The 20,354-nt window shown below is 47.7% G+C and overlaps 1 protein-coding gene across 4 annotated transcripts in view; it reads right to left on the bottom strand.

Moving 5' to 3' along the window:
• The window catches only part of LOC114798359 (arf-GAP with coiled-coil, ANK repeat and PH domain-containing protein 3-like), a 33,410-nt gene that overhangs the window by 7,949 nt on the left and 5,107 nt on the right, over positions 1-20,354 (bottom strand). For all 4 annotated transcript variants that reach the window (XM_028993999.1, XM_028993998.1, XM_028994000.1 and 1 more), the window contains exons 2-12: positions 13,755-13,812; positions 8,820-8,939; positions 8,269-8,322; positions 5,670-5,728; positions 4,893-5,076; positions 4,123-4,167; positions 3,944-4,039; positions 3,465-3,539; positions 2,904-2,915; positions 500-612; positions 210-261 (exon numbers count right to left, since the gene is read on the bottom strand). In XM_028993999.1, coding sequence (XP_028849832.1) covers positions 210-261; positions 500-612; positions 2,904-2,915; positions 3,465-3,539; positions 3,944-4,039; positions 4,123-4,167; positions 4,893-5,076; positions 5,670-5,728; positions 8,269-8,322; positions 8,820-8,939; positions 13,755-13,812 — 868 coding nt within the window. The remainder of the gene's footprint in view (positions 1-209; positions 262-499; positions 613-2,903; positions 2,916-3,464; positions 3,540-3,943; positions 4,040-4,122; positions 4,168-4,892; positions 5,077-5,669; positions 5,729-8,268; positions 8,323-8,819; positions 8,940-13,754; positions 13,813-20,354) is intronic.

Below are 20,354 nucleotides of genomic sequence, written 5' to 3' on the forward strand. Positions count from 1 at the left end.
GGCGTCTCTTTATCCGACCGCCGCGCGTCACCTTTTCACCCGCAATCATCTTCTGCAGCACTTTGACCCGCAGATGAACAGGCAAACATCTGCACCACTTTAAGATCTCAGGGGGCTTTCTGGCTAATGCACGGCTGCCGTAGCACGTTTGCCAACTTGGAAACGCAGCACTTGATCCGGATCATAAGCTGAGGAGGAAATGGACTTGCCTTGAGCTTCTTCTGATAGACCAGCTGGCTGTTCTGTATGGAGAACCACCGCCTGGAAGATGAATAAAAGATGGAGGTTAGATATGGACGAGCTGAAGCAACACGCGTCTGGCCACTTCTGTCAAGGAGTTAAGAGCCTTGAGTGAAGAGAGGGACACAGCCGGTCCATTAAACTGACAGGGGTTAATGCTGCAATGGGGTCACATTGATTCCATAAAAAGGGTCATAAATTGCAATGTTCTCAGCTATCTGCGTGTTCAGAAGAAGCTGAGCTGGTTGGAGGGACGGACCTGTTCCACGTCTTGAAGGCGTTGCTGGCTCTCTTGAAGAGGTAGCCCTCCATCACCACTCCGTTGGGAGCATCGACGTTAAATTCAGCTTTGGAGTCGTCGTACGAGAAGTCCTGTCAAAAGCAGGATATGCTCGACTCAAAACAAGTAAAACATCACATCAATGAGGGAGCATCGTCAGAGCGAAGGCGGTACGCCGTTCTATTAATAATAATTATAATACGTTTTATTTATAGGTGCCTTTCTGAGTAAAAACATCACACAGTTCTAATGTTCCATTTTTACACCATCAAGCTCCGAGACGCTACCTGAACAATCTGGTTGGCACCATCACCAAAGCGCCTTTCCAATATCTTCTACATTTTTATAAACGTTGATATTGTTAAATTAATAAACTGTAAAACTCTAAAAGGTCCTCTCACCCATGACCATCCAAACACACAAGTTCACAACACAAACCAGGCAGTATGGCCCACTTTCTAATACAGAGATAGATAGATTCATCCCACCCGGTCCTGTCTGAGTCCCACCAAGGCTCCATGCGGTCCAGAAAAACGTCCACCGCTCCGTCTTTCACCCCACCCACGTCCCCTGGACCTCATTGATCCAGGCGGCTCCTTATCTCCACTACAGGCCCATCTGGTCCAGCCTCGTCTCTAGCTAATTAACACTTGCAGTCCGCATTACAGAACGTTCTTCAGCGTTCTATATGAACAACCTATCAGAGACGACGATGCAGAATCTGACATGAACTATGGGAAACGTACACAAATGGAAAAAAATTCAGGGAAAAAATTCTCGTCCTGAACTGTAACCCACAGAGTTCAGCATGAACTATTCAGTATTACACACACACACACACACACTGTTCTAAACATGAACTAATCAGCTGTAAACTTCCCCTCGTACACACACCAGTTCAGATAAGTTATTGTTCCGTCAGCTCGCTGTTGAGCCACCAGCGCAGGCTGCAGCCTGCAGATGATCTTCATTCCCAGCTTCCTGATTAAATTCTCCAGCATCTCGGCTCCTCGGCAGCGCGTGTACGCTCGCGCCCTGCTCCGCCCGCAGAGACGCGTGTGAACGTGTGCACGTGTGCACTCCAGGCTCTCGGAGCCGCTTACGGCGAAAAAAGCCAATTAAACCAGCAAGACACACGTTTGCGGCTCCGCCTTCCAAACCAACAAATTCCCAGCTCCGCCCCTAAAAATTACCTCCAAATTCACAACCCCCAACCCTGCTGCAAAACGCCACCCCACATACATTTCAAGCACCAGGTTCACCTTCCTCAGCCTCGAATGATGGCATATAGATGCCTACACACCAACCTGCAAGGAGCAGCAACACACGGCGCTGCACGGTGACGCGGGCGCCATGATATTGTCAGCTCCAAATGCACAAGCCATTCATTTTTTCCAAGAGTTACACTACAGTCTGAAATAAAATATTAAAATCTGAGATTCATCATGCATTCATCAAATACACTCTTAATAAAGGTATATTATACCTTATTATTTCTGCAACTAATAATAATCTGGGATATGAATGATGAGAAACCTCTCTAGTTGGTCATAATGAACAGTCTTATACATAACAGTTGCAAGGCTACACAAATAAATGCAGCATTACATTGGTATTTTAAGGCTCCCAAACCACCCACCCACAGTACCATAAACAAACCAAATCTGCCCAAACCACACCCACTTCATCTCAAACCACACCCACAGTACAATAAACAAACTAAATCTGCCCAAACCACACCCACTTCATCTCATACCACACCCACAGTACAATAAACTAACTAAATCTGCCCAAACCACACCCACTTCATCTCAAACCACCCACCCACAGTACCATAAACAAACCAAATCTGCCCAAACCACACCCACTTCATCTCATACCACACCCACAGTACCATAAACAAACCAAATCTGGCCAAACCACACCCACTTCATCTCATACCACACCCACAGTACAATAAACTAACTAAATCTGCCCAAACCACACCCACTTCACCTCAAACCACACCTCATTATCTCAAACCACACCCACTCTACCCCACATGCAATTTCTCATTTCTAAATTCCTAAACATTTATATGATCTCTTTATACTTTTGCATTCACATTCACATCATCTATAGTCTAAATTTTTGTGTAAAAAGGATACAGACCAGAGGAACAAGTCCGACATTTAAAAGTTAACTTTATACTGAGGAGGATGTAATTTCCCATCAGCCCCTGTTGTCTGTGCAGTGCTCATTTGGTTTGATTTGACTTCACAGAGTTACGTTTTCATGTGTCTTAGTAGCGATATGAGTAAATATCGACCCGCACATCCCGGCACATTACATTTCACATACTATCTGGCAAAGGAATATATTTCGTAATGGAATCTTCACTCACCTGCAGGAGGGTCTGGCCAGAGAATGTGGTCACAGCATCGTCCACAGCGTCCAGAGGTAGGAGGGAAAAAGACAAAAATCAACATAATGACATTCTAATATAACATTTCTGATCTTCAGTACAAAAGACAACCAAGTTGACAGATGGTCCCTGAAATCTGGGCCTCACAATGAAACGGTGACACTGCGAGACTCCGCCTTTCACCCTTTCGTTCTTTATTAACCAATCAGGTCGCTGGTCTCCCGTCCGGCGCGCTGTCTGCCGGGGAAATATCTTGTCGGATGTATTTATTAAAAATGAGACTGCAGGAAAGTGCATTTAAACAATTTAAAGATGCACTTTTATTCTGTTTATTAAGCCTAATCATCCCAGATCCCATTTTTTCTTTATTATTTAAGATGAAAAAGGCTGGGAGGGGAAGAAGAACCGAACGCGGTAATGAACGGCAGACAGCGGCAGGATTAGATTATTCCGACAGGCTCGTTAATCCGGAGGTGACCACGGGCGTGTCCTGACTGAGACCCCGAGCCAGACGGGGGTGTGTGTGTGTGTTGCTCTCACCCTCTGCTGAATGGTGGCGTGCTTGTGCTCCATGTCCCTCTTCTCCATCGCCGAGTCGATCACCAACTGGTCGAGCTGAAAGTGAAACGGCAGAGAATTTACCCGCCGACACTTCCTGTCCAGCTTCCTGCGGCGTCCGAACTGAATGGGACGCGTCACCTGCCTAACTCCCAGTGTGACAGAATGACAGCGAGGGGTCATCTTGGCCGGGGGACAGAACTGCTGCTGGATGAATGGGCTTTCATCCTCCCGGCCGAAATGAGGACGAACACACTCACGCTGTCCATACTGTCATTAAAAAACATCAGGCCCTGTTCACTCGGCCTCTAATGGTCCATTAGATGGAGATGCGAACGAGGCCTTTTAGGTAATGTTCAGGAAGGTTCCTCAAAAAAATATATAATGCGACATATACAGCAGCCAGCGCGTGGGGATTTGAACCCGCAGCCTTTGTTGATGACGCGGCGAAGGGGACCCACCTCAGCAGCCAGCTTCTTCATGTACGGGTCGATCTCATCCAGGAGGCTGTAGCCCTGCTGGAACAGGGAATACTGTGCGTGCATGAAGGACAGCATCTGCACACAGAGACACCAGGAAACCGAGATTACGCCAACGCCGACGTTTGTGTAGATTTGTCTGAAAGTGTGACTTATCTCACCGCATCCAGGATTTCAAACTTCTTCTTAGCCTGAAGGACGTTGATCTGAATGTGAAAAGAGACGGCATGATGTGGCGTGTACAGGCGATTGTTTCATTGCTAGAAATGCCCACGGCAGCACTCAAAGCCATTTTATCTCATATTATTCAGTCACGAAAGACCTGACTTTGCACTGAAATTACCATTTAGGACTCGCCAGACACAGTGTCAGACGCTCAACACGGACGGTGATGTTGCCATGGAAACACCACGCCCACTCGGGGCCGCAGCCAATTTTTTGTTTTGTGCGGGTGGTGACGTGCTTGCTGTGAACGTCCCGCTGAGGCTGGTGTCGCAGCTGCAGCGCTGACCAGGAAAATGTTAATATCCTGTCTTCACGCACTGACCTCACAGTCTGGCTTTATAATGCACTTTCATGCAAAAAAAAAGTCTCCAAGTCTGACAGGTCTATTTCTGCTCATCATCATGGCTTTAAAGTTACGTCTATTTTAAAATCTTCCTTAAATTTAAAAACAGGCCCCATTTGTTCACCTGTAATGTGCTGAGTATATAAAGGTAAGCATCTGACAGATCAATCCCAAGTGAATTGTGGGTTAAGGACCTAGGTTAGGCACGAGTAAAATAAGGCAGAGACAAGTCTATGATAAAAAGTAGAGGACCATGATCTGATTCCTGTGGGACACCAAGAATAAGAGGCCTCTTTGTCCCCCAAAGAAAATTAACATCCACACTACAGTACATATGTGATGCAGCAGGAAGTTTGTATTTACCTGAAGGACATAGTCCAGGGCCAGGTGCCTGTAGCACTTTCGGGTGATGTTCAGCGTGCTGGTAGCTTCCTCCACCTCGTGGAGTTTGTTGCGCGGTGCCTGGGCGTTCTTCACCTGTGCGATCTCCAGGTCCTCACGGACCCGGTCAAAGTGCTTCTTGGTGTCCTTAAACTTGCGGACGTCACTAAAGAGCAAAGGAAAAATTACATGAAAGAGTTCTGACATCAGATCCTCATGCCACGGTCACGTTCTTGCTTTAAAGTTTTTAAGTATGGAGGACCAGATGAGAAAATGCAACGCAGTGTGTCTGTAATAAGACTTCCGACTTCTGCAGGCCAACACAGGGGAATCATGGGAAGCTGGAGCACAACTTTTATCAGACCCCATCAGTCTCCAACAATCCAGGAACATCTAAACCCCCCCGATCTCATTCTTTTCATACCGATTCTTCCAGCGTTACAGAACACCACCTGGGACTCCATCCAACTCTTCCCTTCATTTGACAGCAGGGTCATTTATTAATAATGGCCCATTCCCAAATGTTCCCATTTTTACTGAAAAGTACTGATGGGATGTCTTTTCTGCTTTCAAACTGTTTATACGACTGCACTGAAAATTTAATGAATGCCTCCATGGACTCGTCCTTTTCAGGGACAGAAGAATCTTTGTGAGTGTCTCAGCAGAACATCGAGTCCCATGATTCAGTCATTTCCTGAACAGGGACTTCCATGGTCAGGTTCACACGACAGGGTCAAGACGAGATATTCTGATACTCACTCCTTCACAAAGTTGTGCAACTGCTGCTTAATGGACCTCTGGGCCTGGTCAAACAGGATCTGCCAAAACAAATACAGTCGATCAGGGTCAAATCACAGAGTCAGACACATAAAATCCACATAAAAACCTCCCAAACCTGGTGCTAGTAGCATAGCGGGTACCACACTCGATACGAACCAGAAGACCCAGGTTCAAACCCCACTTACTACCATCGTGTCCCTGAGCAGGACACTTAACCCTGAGTGTCTCCAGGGGGGGACTGTCCCTGTAACTACTGACTGTAAGTCGCTCTGGATAAGGGCGTCTGGTAAATACCGTAAATATAAGTGACATACTGAATAAAACGCATAGAGAGAAGAAACTGGAACTTGATTTCTGGACCAGTTGGCAGGACGTAATCTGCTAATCCACCCTTCTGACGACAGAGGGCGGTAGCGCTCCATAGATCAGTATTCACACACACACACACACACACACACACACACACGAGTGCCTCATTGAAATTCGTCCCCACTCTCGCCTCACGCTGGCGGTCGGCGGCGCGCTGCAGATGCTACAAAATGGGTCACTGGGCCAGAGAGGGATGGAGGGAGATGAAAGGAGAAGAACTGAAGACACCCAGACAGACACAGTGGACCAGGACCAGGCGGGTTCTGTTGCCAGGCAGCGCACATTTGTGAAGCACCTTCCCCAACTGCCCAGGCGGCCACCAGAAAACGCCGCGACGTGAGGACATACGAGCCTCCCGAGACCATCAAAACCCACCGCGTCCCTCTCCTGATTCTGGAGAGGTTGAGGCTCAGGTTCCTCACCCATGTTGGGCAGTGGAGGTGTAGCACTAGCAGCTCAAGAGGATCTGGCAGGTTGTGGTGGGAAAACAAGAGCAGCCAGCGCGCCCACACACACACACACACACACACACAGCACTCTCTGGCAGGATGCAGTTTAATAAAACCACATGAAAAGATCTAAATGCAGCGTCCAAAACACAGCAGCTGAATTAAAACCAAACCACAGACAACGAGAAGAAGGACCTGCCAAACAACACAACCGTGTGTGTGTGGGAGGACAACAGGTCCTCATTCTCAGAACTCTGCGTTCCTGCTGAGGTCCAGAACACCCCTGCTCATCCTCTGAATCCACCATCCACCGTTTGCTGTGGAGGACACCGTGGAACTTCCATCTCCTCTGCTGCGCAAATGCAGGAAGCGGACTTCTCCAGCCCTTCGTGTGGCGTGGATCGAACGTCACTTCATTCCTGTCGGTCTGTGTGGAGCGAGTGTGTCATGAGTGATCGCTTACGGGAAAATGGAGCCCCTGACACACACACACACACACACACACACACACACACACCCTAGACTAAACCGGGGATTTAAAAAGTCTTTTGTTATGTAAAGCTGGTCAACTCCTTCACCACAACTCCTCCTCCTCCCCATCCTCCTCGGGTCCTTCACTCAGTCACTTCAGGCTTAATTTGAACTGTGTGTGTGTGTGTGTGTGTGTGTGTGTGCTCTAAATGTTTTTCTAGAACGTGATGAATTATTAAGAATCATCATCACAGATGGGTGAAATTCTGAATTTATTACTGTTGATAAGACAGAGGGTCTATGTGAGATTGTGGGGACTTCCATTTCAGTCTTTAGACCAGTCAGTCAGTTCCATGCCCTACACACACGCACGCACACACGCACACACACACACACACACACACACACAGCGAGGCTTTTAGCCGCAAATCGCTCTTCTCCCGTCCGTCCACCTCTGTGGCGCGGCGGCGAGCGCTATTTATACCCGCGCCACGCCCACACACGCGATTCCCGTTTCACTTTTTTACGCTCGTCCCTCACCCCACTGTACATGTGAGGAGCAGAACACCAATCCAGAAACACATCTACAGCTGGAATTACTGCCACGTTAAATAGATTCCACAATTACAGATCATATACTTTTGAATGTATATGTGTGTGTGTGTATATATATGTATGTATGTATGTATGTATGTATACTGTACAGACAGTAACATGCTGTATTTCAGCATCCAGCTGGTATCACATCAGATAACGTCCGTTAAAAAGTGAATTTATGGTTGCACATGACAAATCAACTCTCTTGGAACATCAAAGCAGCCAATCGACATCCTGATTAAATCTTTCATCTAAATCCAGAAAGTGCTGTGGGGGATTATGGGTAAGGAACGGCGTACATTAATGATGAGGCCGCCGCTGAGGAACAAGTGACAGGCTGAATGAATAAAAAGGAAGCCGGGCTGGACCACCAACATTTCCAAAATCCTCCACACCATGGAGACTTCCTCCTTCAGTCCCTGTGATATATACATCTGTGTGTGTGTGTGTGTGCCGTCCCTAAAGTCCCTCTGAACGAGTTCATGTATGAAGACGCATCTTTTTAATTTGTGACGACCACAAGAAACTGGATCTGGCAACCCGGACAGGAAGTGACACTGAATCATTTATGCTCAGGTCCTGCTGGCCCTGCTGCTCTTGTACAGAAGATGTCAGGAATGTGGAGCCGTGATGATCTGATTGGCCTGCACCACAGTGTGTGTGTGTGTGTGTGTGTGTCTGCAGGTCCTCACCATGTGGTAGTTGATCAGCTCCTGGAGACTCTCGCCACATTTTTCGAGACACTCCTGTCAAAAAAAAAAAAAAAAAAAACCTTCAGCATGAGGGCACTGAAAAGCACCGAGGGATCATGGGAAATCTTTAACACTGTGCAGAATCTGACACATGCAGCCCAGTCCTCCACCACCAGAACGGAATAAAGTGAGTACTGGGTAAATGGCGGGGTGACGCGGCGGGCCGCCCTCGGCAGATCTGGCGCTGACGCCGCGTCCTCCCGACCTTCCCTGACTAATCGAGCTGGACGCGTGACTCGAACGACCCTGCCATCACTGGGCTTTCAGGCCATAAATACGAATTTCTCCATCCACCCTCATCTCCAGTACCCTTATTATTCTCCCAGGCGCTTTATCATAATGTTAATACGGATCTGACACGATGTTTTTCCTGGAGGTATTATTCTTCTGATTTGCCTTTTTCATTTATCTTACGGCCATATATTTGAGAAAAGGGCAATAAAACCGGTAATTCGCTGCTTTTCGCTGTCTTTTGTTGCGCCGTCTCTCACCGAGATCATCTGGTCCTTCTTGCACTGCTGGGACAGGTCCCGGATGCCGTTGATGAAGAGCTTGTTGGCACTGACGTACGCCTTGCCCGTCTCGATCATCCCGCTGCATAGCTTCACCAGCTGGACACACAGACACAAAATATGAGCGCGGGCGTACCCATAATGCACCGCGGCTACAACCCGCACCGTTTAAATTCCACAGCGGTCACACATTCTCCCGCCTTGGGAGGAGAGGAGCCACATCTGGACTAAAAGCAGGGCCAGATGTGACCTGTGGGTCATGTGACCATGGGACATATGAGAACAGGTGTGGTTTCTCGCGTTAAGGCGCTAATTACACTCGGCCCGACACGTTCCCACGCATGCCTGGAAAGAGGTGGTTTTATGCACCGGCGCGCCGCGGTTCGCACGCTTTTCTCCAGGAATGGCACCCGGGGTGACGTGCAGAGGAGCGCCGGCGCCTCAGCTGGGCTCCATGTGTTCGTCTGAGGCTGCGGTGTGGGCACCACTATGCGCCATGCTGACTCAGCAGAAAAGTTTGCATTGAGAAAATGTTCTACTACAGTATCCTACACTATACACTACACTATACTACACTACACTACACACTACACTATCCTACACTATATTATACACTACACTATACTATTCTACACTATACACTACACTATACTACACTACACACTACACTATCCTACACTATATTATACACTACACTATACTATTCTACACTATACACTACACTATACTATCCTACACTATACACTACACTATACTACACTACACACTACACTATCCTACACTATATTATACACTACACTATACTATTCTACACTATACACTACACTATACACTACACTATACTACACTATACTATACACTACACTATACTAACGTACACTATACACTACACTATACTATTATACACTATACACTACACTATACTACACTATACTATCGTACACTATACACTATACACTACACTATCCTACACTATACACTACACTATACTACACTATACTATCCTACACTATACACTACACTATCCTACACTATACCATACACTACACTTCACTATACAACACTATCCTACACTACACACTACACTATACTACACTACACACTACACTATACTACACTACACACTACACTATACTACACTATACACTACACTATACTACACTACACTACACACTACACTATCCTACACTATATTATACACTACACTATACTATTCTACACTATACACTACACTATACTACACTACACACTACACTATCCTACACTATACACTACACTATACTACTCTACACTATACACTACACTATACTATCCTACACTATACACTACACTATACTACACTACACTACACACTACACTATCCTACACTATATTATACACTACACTATACTATTCTACACTATACACTACACTATACACTACACTATACTACACTATACTATACACTACACTATACTAACGTACACTATACACTACACTATACTATTATACACTATACACTACACTATACTACACTATACTATCGTACACTATACACTATACACTACACTATCCTACACTATACACTACACTATACTACACTATACTATCCTACACTATACACTACACTATCCTACACTATACCATACACTACACTTCACTATACAACACTATCCTACACTACACACTACACTATACTACACTACACACTACACTATACTACACTACACTACACACTACACTATACTACACTATACACTACACTATACTACACTACACTACACACTACACTATCCTACACTATATTATACACTACACTATACTATTCTACACTATACACTACACTATACTACACTACACACTACACTATCCTACACTATATTATACACTACACTATACTATTCTACACTATACACTACACTATACTATCCTACACTATACACTACACTATACTACACTACACTACACACTACACTATCCTACACTATATTATACACTACACTATACTATTCTACACTATACACTACACTATACACTACACTATACTACACTATACTATACACTACACTATACTAACGTACACTATACACTACACTATACTATTATACACTATACTACACTATACTATCGTACACTATACACTATACACTACACTATCCTACACTATACACTACACTATACTACACTATACTATCCTACACTATACACTACACTATCCTACACTATACCATACACTACACTTCACTATACAACACTATCCTACACTACACACTACACTATACTACACTACACACTACACTATACTACACTACACACTACACTATACTACACTATACACTACACTATACTACACCATACTATCGTACACTATACACTACACTATACTATACACTATACTACACCATACTATCCTACACTATACTATACATCACACGTCACTATACAACACTATACACTACACTATGCTATACACTATATTATACACTACACTTCACTATACTACACCATACTATCCTACACTATACACTTCACTATACACTATCCTACATTATACACTACGCTATAGACTATACTATACACTACACTTCACTATACTACACTATACTGTCCTACACTATACACTACGCTATGCTATAGACTATACTGTACACTACACTTCACTATACTACACTATACTGTCCTACACTATACACTACGCTATGCTATAGACTATAATATACACTACACTTCACTATACTACACTATACTGTCCTACACTATACACTACGCTATACACTATCCTACACTATACACTACGCTATGTTATGTTATACACTACACTATACACTAGGGCAGTAACAGAAAAGCTGGTTTGTTGACATCAGAGGCACAAGTCAACACCTCCGAGAGACGATATGTCGCTGGTTTTCCCTGTTCGTGCTTTTCTGGTAAATGACTCACTCCAGGCGGTCAGGCATCGTACTAAACACCTAAAGCCGCAGTGGCAAGCGCAGCTGAACCCCGCCTTGCGCGGAACTGAACCTGTCACGCGCCACCCTCCATTGAGCCGGGCCAGCAGGGATCTGGCCAGCGTGGATTATTGGGCCCCACCGCACCGAAGTGGACTTAATAAAGGTAAACTACAACCAGAAACGCTGGTGTATTTTATAGTATTGTAACATGTTTCAGGAAGCATGACTGTCTTCTGGGGGGCTGGTCTCCTGGGATGGAAGGGGTGGTGAACTGGAAGTGTTTGGAGGTTTTTCCCTGATTTGGATTTTCCCGGTTTCTGTGTGTGTGCGTCACAGCAAATGCTGCCGCAGATCCGCACACCTGACTGCAGTGGGCGGCCATGACAGGCGCCCGGGAACAGTGTGTGGGGACGGGACCTTCATCAAGGGGACCTCAGTGGCACAGCACCACAATGCCCTACAATCCAACCTGCCTCCTGATAGTCTCCAAGAGGAGGCCCTGCAGGATTATTGGCATCTTCACTGGGGGACGTTTAGTATGTCGGGCTTGCTGGAGGTCACCCTACATATGTTCTTCTGCTCCATCACGTGCTTTTGGACCCGGTAATCCGATAAATCGCCCTGAGCCGATAAGCCTGAATGTAGTGAACATATAGATTTTTTTTCTTCTCCTTCTGCACGCTGTGGGCAAACAGGCATTAATGCTGCACGCCGTGCCGCCTTCTGATCTCCAGGCTTTGATTTGTGAGACGCTCGTGGATTATCCGAGAAGAAGCCAACGGCCTTCTGGTTTCCAGGGTTGTTGGGTAAACAGCGACAGAGAATCAGGGCATCAGGGTGACCTGTGCTCTATCAGATCTTTGTGTTTTTTTCTCTTCCTCTTTGTAACAGATCTAATCATCAGGACCCATAATCCCATCAGGAGACAAGAAGCACGCACCCAAACTACAGAAATATCATTTACTGTCAGTTTAAAAACAGGACATTTTACTCAGTTGACCCTCAGCAGAGATCTCAAGAAAGCAGGAGACCTTCACATCCAAGATATTTTAAAGAGAATTCAGTCCTATAATGCAACACATGTGTATGTGGTAGTAGCCTAGCGGGTAACACACTCGCCTATGAACCAGAAGACCCAGGTTCAAACCCCACTTACTACCATCGTGTCCCTGAGCAAGACACTTAACCCTGAGAGTCTCCAGGGGGGGACTGTCCCTGTAACTACTGATTGTAAGTCACTCTGGATAAGGGCGTCTGGTAAATGCCGTAAATGTAAAAAATTTAAATGTTGATTATGAATAATTTAATATAAGTTAATGTAAGACTGTTATTGTTTAATTAAACTGGTTTATTACATGTACATCACTGTGGATGATCAATATATCTAATTTACCAGATACTGGGACATCAGGAGGTGTTATGATTCCAGCTGGTAATGACGGCGGTAATGATTAACCGAGGTAGGGTACTTAGTCCTAATTAGCGTCTCTGGGGACGCTGTACACACACTGGGCTGACTGGCGAAAGTGGGCGGGGCCAAAGCAGGAAGAGGGAAATCTCAGCAGACAGGCTTCACTCAAGGTCGAGGGGGGGACAGATGGAGGAGGTGACGTCACCGGCATTACCGCCCAGCATCTGGCTACCCTGTTACCGTGGTTACGGAGTTCTGAGAACAATTCGCAGCCCTTCAGCATTTCATGCAAACACACACACACACACACACACACAGTCTCATTCAATAAATTCTGATGCAAATATTCACAAGGATTATTAAAAAAGGGGTCAGAGGTCAGGTGGTTTTTTCATGTGTAAGTAGCACATCTGGACCTGAAGCTGGCCTCAGCAGGAGAAGAGAGGGCGTGAGGTGGCGTCTACAGGGCAGTGCCAGGCGCCACCCGGAATGTGATGGACCAATTTCTACTAAACGGCGGCAGAGCGCATCAGGCCTGGTCATTACCGCGTGGCAGTGACAGGAATCCCTCACCTTGTCCAGCTTCGCCTCGATCTCCACCACGTCCGTCTCCACCTCATCGATGTTCGCCCTGGAAAACAGCCAATTCGGAGAGTGAGTGGTGGGACCCATAAACCCCCGACTGCGGTGGAACCGTGACGCCATCCCGGTTCGACAACGCAACCCCGGACGTCGCCACGCCCTTCTCCCGCGCCTGCTTTTAAAAAGCTGGGTTTTCAGGGACGTAATCCCCGCCGTCTCCATCTGCAGATTAATGCCCACCGGGCCCCGGATTTAAGGGCCTTAGATCCGGCATCTCGGACGCGGCGCCCTGACACGTGCGCCTCATCTGGAGCCGAAGCGAGGTCATGTGTCGCTAGCGCCGGGCCGAGCACGTGTTGTGCTGGGCCCCGCCCCCCTCCGGCAGCGGCACAGAGACGCTAAGAGACACGGTCCTACCCCGCACACCGGCCGCAGCGCCCATCTCTTTAAATCCCATCAGCTGAGTGCGCGTCACGTTGCAGCCGCCGTTCAATATATAATAATGTCATTCGTTCCGCAGGGCCGCAGCCGCACATGGAGCGCTCTTCAAATGTCACATGTTCCGACGTGACTAAAAGATCAGGGGACTCCTGCAGGACACATTAAACACTGGCACGTCCATCCAGTCTGTATCTGGGTTCAAACTGACACGTTTCATGGAACAAACATGAAATTATGATTTTTACATAAACCACAAACCAACCATGTTGGGTGGTAGTCGCCCACCCCCACTTACTACCATCGTGTCCCTGAGCAGGACACTTAACCCTGAGTGTCTCCAGGGGGGACTGTCCCTGTAACTACTGACTGTAAGTCGCCCTGGATAAGGGCGTCAGGTAAATGCCGTAAATGTAAATGTACGTGACCTTTCTCAGGCAACTTGACGTTCTACTGCGGACACGCGGCCAAGCAGGAGGAGAAGATCTGACCCAGATTCGGCTCATCAGAATGGAATAAATGTCAGTTCATTCGACCTTTAAAGACGCCGCCTTCGCCGCCTGTTCCCACGGAATGCCACATTTCAGCGGGCGCCGGGGACCGGCTCCAGTTTCATTTGCCGTATTGGGAAGCCCGTCGTCCAGATGTGTTTCCGCGGCGATGGACATACCCGCTCTTGCCCCGGGGCCCCACGACCCCCAACACCACCACCCTCAGTTGGCTGCACACGGCGCAGCTGTGACGAACGAGCCCGTCACCATGGCAACCACAGCGCGCTCTCCACTGTCTGGTCCACCAACACGCAGTCGCAGTTTTATCCACGACAGATCGTTCGGTTTTTTACGAACACGTCTGAATATCGCATGAACAGGCAGGTGGCGGCGAGAGGTTTTTATCTCATTTCCCAACATCTAGAATTTACCTGCCGGATCAGAGTCTCTGATATTAAAGACGATTCCGTCCAGCTGAGAACAGACACCCCGACCAGGAGGCGGAGTCTGGGCGGGGCTGGTGAGCAGGTGCTCTGCTGGGGAGATGGACCCCCGAACTGACCCCTGGGAAGATGGAAAATGGGTTTGCCAGCTGGCTTGGCACCAGCTCCTTCTCGCTCTGGGGGGGGGGGTGCCTTCCCACAATGCAATTCACTGCCCAAGAGCCAAGAAGCAGAACATGAGCGCTGGAGCACGTTCAGAGCGATGAGCTCACTGGGGCGGGGAATCCACGAGACAGCACCGCCGCGGCCGCTTGAGGGGCTGAATGTGGAGTGAAGGGCGGAGCAGGTCACTTGACCCCCACAATGGACACGCCCAACGTGCCCAACTCTTCATGTGTGTTCAAGAAAGAGAGAAGCAAACCTACCACATACAATCAATCATTAGCAGAAAAATATGGCTCAAAAAGCAATCCACAGCACTCAAATGTGACACCAGCGAACCTCGGATCAATTATCTCTCAGTCAACCGATATTGGTGACACCAAAAGAGCTCACAATGGCCTTCAACTCTAGTGAGTTTGGAGGACAATTCATGCCCTTCAGGAGAAGGTGCGTTTTAGTCCTCTCCAGCTCCAAAGCCCCGCGCCGGCGGAGGAGGAGCCGGTAGGAGGAGCTGCTGGGGGCGTCGCCTCGGGCGTCGCCGCGGGCGTCCGCACACACACATCTGGAGGAGGAGCCTCGCGGACCTGACACATCTGCCGCGCTCCCGTTCACGCTCCACTGTTTCACGCCGCACGCCCCAGATCCGTCTCGTTCATCGCTCGCAACCACAAAGACCCCCGGAAAGTCTGCGTTGCCACGGAAACGGTGGCTGTACTGAGCACAGCCCAGTCGGACCGATTTGGGAGAAATGCAGCAGCTCTGACTGGTCCTTCGTGGAAATGTCGACTTTACATCGCTTTATATTGATTTCTATTCTTTATAGAAGAGAACCTGGTAGAGACCATCTTTAGAGACAACAAAGATTATTAAAAAAGGTCATAGCCTCTCAAACCATCAAAATATTACCTATAAAATAGCAGAACCTTCTGGAAAATATTTACAATATCTGTTTGGGGCTGAAGGGTTGAAGGTTGGCAATATTAGTCAATGCCCATAGATTGTATATTGGTATCCCCATATTAGCTTAATTAAGGTGTTATTAATAAAGTTATCTATGTGGGCAGCAGTGTTATAATTTCATATTACACGACGCCTCCCTTTCAGAGCAGATCTATATGGTCCAATCATCATGACCACTTCATTTACATTTACAGCATTTACCAGACGCCCGTATCCAGAGCGACTTACAGTCAGTAGTTACAGGGACAGTCCCCCCCTGGAGACACTCAGGGTTAAGTGTCTTGCTCAGGGACACGATGGTAGTAAGTGGGGTTTGAACCTGGGTCTTCTGGTTTATAGGCGAGTGTGTTACCCACTAGGTAATATAACCCTGGTTATATCTGTAGTAGTGTGATGGTCGCCTGATGGTTGAACTGAATTCTGAGACAGGAAGCCAACAACAGCATCCCAAGGTGCGACTCTATGTACGTCCTGATTGGTCAGCCGATTAGGGGCGTGGCTTGGCTCAGGCTCAACTTTTTAGCCCTGTTTTTCACACGGCCCCGAGTCGACAGCAGGAGGAGGTCAGCAAATCTCATCACCCGGCCAGTCGTCCGAACTGCTGTCTGTGCGTGCATGTGTGTGTGTGTGTGTGTGTGTGTGTGTGTCTGTGCGTGTTGCGCTCCAACACGATTCCCAGGAGGCCGTTCTCCCGGGATGCGGCGTTGGCCGTGTTTGCATGCAAACGCCAGCTGAGCTCACTTCAGCCTGACAGCCTTTCCAAACACAGACCCCCTCACCACCTCTCCAGCAGTGGTGGCTCCAGCGGTCCAGGCGATTGGTCGGTTTTCCGTCCGGATTCGCCTCCTCCACCACATGACCCTGATAAATCAAATCGAGCCGGAATAGAAGGAGAACTGGACGGCAAAAACCGTTAAACACATTCCAACATTCCGGCCCGGGTCTGTCTGGCACGGACAGATTACGGCAGCTGGGAATGTCTGCGCCCCTCCGCTTCCTTTCGAGTGGGCGGGGCCCGCGAGCCGCTACGCCTAAAAAGGGGAAAACACGGAGCGCATCTTCCCGGCGATAAGGAGACGCGAATCCGAGCACGAGCGGAGCATCCGGATCCAAACACGTGCGTCGCATCTGCCGTTTCCCCGACAGTCAGACTAAACCGACTCAGAACGCCACACCCGGAAAACACCAGGCCTGACGGCGTGGGCCTGGCGATGGACAGCGTCCCATCATCAATCCGTCTGTCTGTAGGGTACCTGCAGGTTTAAAAGAGCTTCATTTCAGACCTTTAAGACCCTTTTGATGAGCACTTTTATCAAATTCAGGAGTTTTTCTCGGCAAATGCTAAATTTCTGCTATTTTTTAAGCCTTCGTCAACGTTAACAGACTCGTACTAGCAGCCCTGCAGCAGGCCGCTAGGCGTGACTGCGTAAATGCTGATAAATGCTGTAAATGTGACCGCGGTGTTTCCGGATTCTTATTTGTGAGTCATTTCCATGCGCTGTTGAGGCCGGAATTGTGGAATGACCAGTGGAATACTGACAGATTGAAGGCTTGATGAAGGCCGATTTTGAAAAAATAATATCAGATCGGCAGTTCCGCTAATTCCGACATGCAAAATTTACATTTAGGAATTCCCAAATTATTCAGAGGTTACCAGTAAAAATATATATTGGAGGTGGAGCATTTTTAAGACCTTTAAACTCTGGATATAAGGTTTACTCGTCCTTAATGATATTTAAGGCCTTAATTTTTTTCCTTTTTAAGGATCCATGGATACCATCTGACCGTCTACTGGTCTGCCGGTCTGTCTGTCTTGGTACGACCGTGAGAGTTACTGCCCTGTTCCATCTCCTGTATTTACACGTTCAGGTCGACCGACAGGATCTGGACGGTGTCAGGAACTTCCTTCCTGACGTCTCCGGTCTTCACTGAAAAAAAAGCTCTACTGAAGGTCGTTCCTCTACTGATTTCCTTCTCGGAAAACGTTATACCCTGATATTTAGTTTTATTTTTTCTATTGATATTGTATCAAGTTTAAAGTGAAGTGAAGTGACAGCAGCACAGCACACGGTGCACACAGTGAAATTTGTCCTCTGCATTTAACCCATCACCCTTGACCTAAGATCACACATTTCTAAAAAAAATGAATTGAAATGGATCTCGATCAATAACACAAACATGATTGAAAGATCAATGCACACTCTAAAGGTCGTCCGAACTCATAATTTACATTATGTGACCAGTGTCCTCATGCACTAACACGATGGGAAGATCATCCTGCTCCGAAGTCAGGCAGAGGTCACTTTAAAGCCTGAGCTGTAAAGAAAGCTTTAATAACGCCACACGGGCCAGCATGGTCACCCCGGGTCTAACCCCAGAGTGACCCTAGGAGGGTCCGCCCACCCTGATTACATTGAGGGATCAGCGCCGAGACCCACATGCATCATAGCCATCTTTCAATACATTATTTTTACATCTCAGATCCTGCATGGAAAATTAAATATGCATCAGTCAAAGGCTTATACATGGAAATAAATGCAAATGCAAATAATAACAATCCTACTTGCAGAGAGAACATTAAAACTATTAAAAAATGCATTTCATTATTCTGCATTTTCATTCCTGCTTTTTTATTTCCTCTCTGATTTCAAACAGGCGTCTGCGGCGCTGTTTTCACTCAGATGTTGGCAGAAGCTCGCAGATATTTTTGGGAAATTACATAAAATCCCCGCAAAAAACAACAGGGAAAAAGCTGGTCCCTTCAGAACCTCCACTCCTTTCATGTTTTATTCACGGTTTACATTCCGGCCAACCGCGGCTCTTTCTGCCTCGCTCTTATTTTTCTGATGAATCATTTATTTCATTTCTGTCTGTCTCGACCGTTAACCTGAGCGTCTGGCACCTTCCCGGCGCCTGAACGTCCGCTCTTCGCGGTGAGGGTGTCCCTCCTGGGTCACCACCGGCTCACGGGATGAAAGGCAGCAGGTGAGGGGTCAGTCACGGGGTCACGAACGCAACTTAACGGGCTTAATACGAAACAATTCACCCACATTACATTCGGGGTGAAAACACACACGGACGATGAAATAATTCTGTACGACATTTCCAGATCGTCCACGGTGGCAGAAATGAGAACAAATAACAAACTCTCGTGAAACGGACAGGGGGCGGGGCTTCAAGTCCAGCCCCACCCTCCAGAGCCAGTTAATACAGATTACTAAAAATCTGCATATCCTCTGTTACCTTAAACTGACCAATCACAGAGCAGTAAATATTACCAGGAAAAAGCAAACTTCATTAGTCCCGGCCAGCTTGGGTAAATACAGACATGTGACCGACGGGGCAGATGTCCTCCTCTCCAGACCTCGGGGTTACCTGAGGTCAGCGCCTCCTGTTGCCGGGACACAAGCCTTTTACAGACAGTAGACCAGAGCGTGCCAATCCCAGCATGCACTGCACACCGCAGATCTGGGCCACAAAAGCATGTCTATTCCCGATCAATGCAGAGCGTAGTGCGATCGGCAGGCCCTGCCCCCAAAAGGCTGGGGCAGCCCCGGGGCAAATAGCACTTCAGACAGAGGGCGGAGTCAGGCAACAAAGGTCAACAAAGGGCAGGAGGAAGTGAGACGTTGTTAACCCTTTTGGGGGCGCCGACCTTTGCCCGACGGCTTCCGATCACGCAGAACAGAAAGAAGTTCCTTCATTATCCCTGCGCAGAACCCCCCCGGCCAGCGGGATGGAATCCGTCCCGGAATGTGCCGGAACGCCGCGCTGATAAAATACGGACCTCTGGGCCGGCGTCCGAGGCGGGTTTACATTAACGCCGGGTGGTCCGCCGTGACTCAGGCGGGCAAAAATGTCAACGCACACACGTCCTCAGTCTGCCAGACACGGGAGAGCCAGGCCTCCACAATGGAGCAGAACCCTCGGAGTGGGGGACAGGAAGTGGGGTGTGACAGGTCCCTCTCTCACCCAGGTGCTTCCTGAGCCGGGACGCCCCGATGTCACAACCCGCACGCGAGCAGAAAAACGGAGCATCAGCAATAATGTGAAGAGGGGCGGAGCTGGTGTGACTCCTACAGGTCCGTCATCACACA

This window comes from Denticeps clupeoides, chromosome 10, assembly GCF_900700375.1.
Source record: "Denticeps clupeoides chromosome 10, fDenClu1.1, whole genome shotgun sequence".
In the NCBI taxonomy this organism is placed as follows: Eukaryota; Metazoa; Chordata; class Actinopteri; order Clupeiformes; family Denticipitidae; genus Denticeps; species Denticeps clupeoides.